Source organism: Alligator sinensis, unplaced genomic scaffold, assembly GCF_000455745.1.
Source record: "Alligator sinensis unplaced genomic scaffold, ASM45574v1 scaffold1102_1, whole genome shotgun sequence".
Classification (NCBI taxonomy): Eukaryota; Metazoa; Chordata; order Crocodylia; family Alligatoridae; genus Alligator; species Alligator sinensis.
The window spans coordinates 1,115,484-1,120,368 of NW_005842342.1; the positions used below are offsets into that span (position 1 = coordinate 1,115,484).

A 4,885-nucleotide genomic window follows, 5' to 3' on the forward strand; every position below is an offset into this window, starting at 1 on the left:
TCTCTTGCACCGGGGTTTTCTGTTGCAGCAGAAAACTTTTGCTATGCAAGAGACTCTCATGTGGCAGGAAAATTCCATCATGCCGAGGCACTAAAATCACTGGGTTGTGACAATATTTAGTGAGATTTTGTTGTATGCAATAAAATGAGGGACTTTTTCCCCTCATGCCAGTTTGGCGGGAAGGAAGGGGGGGTGAAGGGAGGGGATGGAAATCTTGTCTTCTATTTAAATAAATATGGTAAGAGCAATTTTTTTAAAGCAAGTTGTAAGGAAGGATGCTTAAATTAAAATTAAAAATTTAGACTATTTAAGAAACCTGAACATAATCTCAAAGTATATAAAGATTCTTCACGAATCAATGACTTCATAATCCTTTCCACTGTAGCAACTATTTTGAGAACAAATAATTTAAACCTAGGAAAAGTGAAAAAACTGCCAAAATAAAATGGAAGACTACAATCTACTGTGAGAATGCAATTAATATGCAATGGAAAAGAAATATAGCTCAGTTAGAATGAATATTAGGGACACTGCGTAAGAGAGTCACTGAAAAGTTTTAAATCTGAGTACTTCAACACACACATTCCCAAACCTTTAAATTATAACCCTTTTTCAAAAGCAGCCATTTACTGTACATATAGAACACACAAACCCAGACCATGCACATTTCTAAATCTGTTTTATAGACAAGTTTTGAAAATGTTAGTTTTAATTTCTAGAGAAACTAGTCTGATTCTAAATTCAGCAGCACTACAGTTTGATATCAAGTACTAAGCTTTGATTCAATAATGAGAATATACACACTTTGAAAATTTCTGTATTTTTTGTTGTTGTAACATGAATTCAAATGCAAGAATTCAAGAGTAAGGATTACAACCAGAACCAAACAGCTGATATAGAGGACTGTACTCAGAAGAGAAAGCCACGAATTTCAACGTTATCCCAGAGCTGTTACTGACTTGCCATGTCACCTTGGATAAATCATTTCCCATGCATCAGATACATCCCTGTTGGACACATCTATCTTTTGCACAAAGTGTTCTGGGAATGCACAAAGTGTTCTGGGAATTAGTTAGCTAACAAACACATGGCACTTCAAAGGAAAAAAGCAAAGAGCAAATAAATGCTGAATACTGATATCACTGCCTAGTTAATATCTGTATGGCAATTTGTCAGGGTGCTAACAAGAGTAAAACTCAAATATTATTCCATCTCTTTTGTAGATTCATTCAGTTTTGTTCCTAGTTAAAGTCTCCCAGGTAGAAGATCCAAGCTTAGAAATGATATTGCTTGAAAATGCCCCAAACAAATTGGTATTACAGATTCTTAGGCTACAAGTTTCTTGGGACACCAGCTATATATTTTCACTTACCTCTTAAGTGCTACATGTACCAATGGTGTGATACAAAAATAAAAAGTTTGGCCAAACAGAGCTCATAACAAAGAGGTGAGAATGGTACCTATCTTCCAAATAAAACCCACATCTTCAAACGTACTTATCAGATTTCCTTTTGTATCTCTGAGAGGAGCACCACCACCACCTTTTCCCCAGGGATTGTAACTTCTCATTTCAGCTTCTAACTTCGCTTCATACTGTTGCTTTTCCTCTCTCTCTCGTCTGCGTCGTTCTTCTCTTTCTCTTATCTAAAAGAAATACCACTCAGTCACGCCAAAAAGGTTTTTAATAAAGATACAGTTGACATTAAAGAAACGCTCACAAAGCAAACTAAGTGCCATAATTTTCCACATAAGTCAAAGGAAAGAAAATTCAGGGCCAACTCTTCAAACCATATATTCCATGTAGTTTTACTGACCACCTACCCCATAAGGTATACACACACATATAGATAATAAATAGATCACAAAAATACATGCAGACACACTACAATATTCAAATTATAGGACATCCCACCATGTACCAGTGACAGACAAAAGACTCAATTATCCTCTGATCTTGTAATGACTTAAATCAATTTGCATCCTAGAACATTTTATCTCTAGCATTCTACAAGGACCTAGCATGTGCTTCTAGCTCTAGAAAGTCTTAGTTTTCACGCCTTGATTTGAAAAAAAAAAGTAATAACCAAAAATGATTTAAATCATTTTTTAAAGTTTTTCTGGACCTCTCTGTACCTTGTAGAGTTGACAACTTAGGCAACAGGTTTATAGATCATGGGGAAAAAGTGTCACTAGAAAAAGGAAAAGAATTTTCTAGTATTCTATGGCATGCAAAATGCACAAAGCTGTTTGCTGATGATACTCTACACCAGGGGTGGGCAATTATTCCAGCTGGAGGGCCACTTAATGAGTTCTGGCAAACTGTCAAGGGCCACATTCGTCTCTGTCTCCATTTCCCTTCTCTCTTTGTCTTTCTCTTCTTTTCTCTCTCTCCCCCTCTCCAGAACTCAGCCAGAACTATAAGTCACCAGGAGCTCTAAGGCTCAGCTGTGGACCCACATGGGATCTTCCACTGGGGCAAGTAAGCTGTGGCATCAGCTGTGGGCACAGTCACCAGGTTCTAGGGCCACGATGCAGAACCTGCTGGCAATGCCACAGCTGATGCTGACCCCCACTCGGCACAGCAGAAGCTCTTGCCTAGGTCCCAGGCTCCACAGATGACGCTGCTGGCAGGTTCCAAGTCAGGGCTCTAGGTGGGAGCTTCCACTGCACTGGAAGGCCAGAAGCATCAGTTGTGGATGCTGCCAGCAGGTTCTGCGTCTGGGCTCCTGAACCAGCTAGCAGTGTCCACAGCTGACACTGCCATCCACCCACTGCAGCGGAGCCGCCCAGGTCCACAGCTAATGCCACCGTGTCAAGGGCTGATCCCACCTGCCTGCCCAGCACCATGTGGCAGCCGGAGCTGCCAGCCACCCATGGGCCAGATCCAACGAGTCGGCAACAAATTAAATCTGTTGGCAGGCTGGATCCAGGCTGCAGGCTGTATTTTGCCCACCCCTGCTCTACACCTACACAGTTGTTTCAATAATATTATTACTGTTTTTCTCGTTATTAAGAAGGATAAAAACTAGAGGTGTACCAATACATTGGTTCCATATCGGATCAGCACCAATATAAGGAAAATTGACTGTACCGGCAATCGGCTTTTTTCGGCTGATGTGACCAATAACACCACCAATAAATGCCCCGTGCATGTGCACAGCCACAGTGCAGCACTCAGGCGGCCAAGAGCACAGCCCAGCAACATGGAGGGCAGCCGAGTCTGGCTGGGAAGTCTGTTGTGAGGGAAGGGACCTGGGAATGAGGGGCAGATTGAGGCCCCAGCAGTGAGGGAGGGAGTGGGGCTGGGGCTGGAGTAGGGGCAGGCACTGCACAGCCAGGGCAGAATAGGGGACGGAACCACAAGTGGCTCATCCGGTGGGAGTGGGGGGACAGCTCCCACTGCTGCATCAGCCCAGGAGAGCATGGGGGGGCATGTGCCCCCAGATGTGGGCATGGGGTGAGGGCAGGTTGCCGTTGCAGGCTGGGACCAGGGCTGTGCCAAGCAATTTCCAGGTGGGGCTGAGCTGGGCTGTGCTTGGGGCAGGTGGCAGCAGCGCTGGGAGGGAGAGTTGGGCAGGGCTACAGCAAATTTTGGGATGGCTGCAGCCTTCCCCATAGCCCCTTTCCAGTGCTACCGCCACCCACCCTTAGCATAGACCCATCCCAAACCCCCTGCCTGGAAGAGCTCAGTGACGCCCCGGCCCCAGCCCACATTGACAGTCCGCCCTCACCACATGCAGATCCAGAGACACACGCCCCCCTGTGCCACCTCTGGGGTGCATGCAGTGGGAGCTGCCCCCCGCCCCCCCCAACACCCACTGGACAAGCCACTTGCAGCTCCATCCTGCACCCTGCCCTGGCTGTGCAGCACCTGCCCCTGCCCCAGCCCCACTCCCTCCCTCACAATGGGGGCCTCAATCTGCCCCCCCATCCTACTCCTTCCCTCACAACAGACTTACCAGACAGACACTGCTCTTTATGCTGCCCGGCTGCATATCAGAATCAGATGCGTACTGGCCAATATGGCTCATTAAAAATTGGCCACGGGTATCTGCCCAAAAATTCTCTATCGGTCCATCCCTAATAAAAACCCTATTCCTTTCTTCACTATATCTGAATAAAGGCAAGATTTCTTAGGGTGATATCTTTCATTGGGCCAACTATTTAGTTGGGATAAAGTTAGACAAACTTTTGAATGCAGGACAATATTTATCAGGTCTCACTCTTACACTACCTACATTTGCCTAACCTTTTTGAAAAAGAAATCAAGTTAAAACAAAAGTCATACTTCTGTCTAAATTCTTTGTTTTTATTTTATGCATATTATGTCTAAGATACTTGTAATAAAAAAAATTAAAGAATGTTCTCTATTTTGCAGTTTATTCACTGTCTTTCTCTGATAGTATCATCCTCCCTGCTTCCTCTGTAGTCAGACAGTCAGTTTGGGTGGGTTTCTCACACAAGAGAAAATATTTTTAAAGACCATGTAGTTTGTCAAACCACAGTTAAGCTACTTTTAATTCTTTAGAACAAACAACTAACTAGATAATAAGTTGCAGTATCCCTTTAATTATAGAAAATTTGTGAAGGACTTCTCTGCTATCCAATATTTCTCTGCCTCAGGAAGCAGTTTAACAGAAGATCACTGCTTCCTGAAAAATCCTCCCACCATCCTAAGTTGGACAGGCATTCATAGCCTCATCTTCCTGATTTTCTTAACTCTATCTTCTGTTTCTTTCACTACATAACCTTTCTTCTGCTCCTACGCTTTTCTGCTCTCTCCACTCTCCCACTCCCACGCTCTCTCCTCCCCTCTCTGCTCAGTTCCTCTCTCTCCTAACTTTCCATCCTGTATATTGTCATAACCATTCCAATCCTCTTTCCC

At 43.9% G+C, this 4,885-nt stretch overlaps 1 protein-coding gene across 21 annotated transcripts in view; it reads right to left on the bottom strand.

Annotated features, from left to right (window-relative positions):
* CSPP1 (centrosome and spindle pole associated protein 1) overlaps positions 1–4,885 on the bottom strand; it is a 123,299-nt gene that overhangs the window by 60,976 nt on the left and 57,438 nt on the right. For all 21 annotated transcript variants that reach the window (XR_003095284.1, XR_003095285.1, XM_025210227.1 and 18 more), the window contains one exon: positions 1,497–1,644. Coding sequence is in view for 19 of the 21 variants with exons in the window: in XM_025210227.1 (XP_025066012.1) it covers positions 1,497–1,644 (148 nt within the window). In the remaining 2 variants the exon portion in view is untranslated. The remainder of the gene's footprint in view (positions 1–1,496; positions 1,645–4,885) is intronic.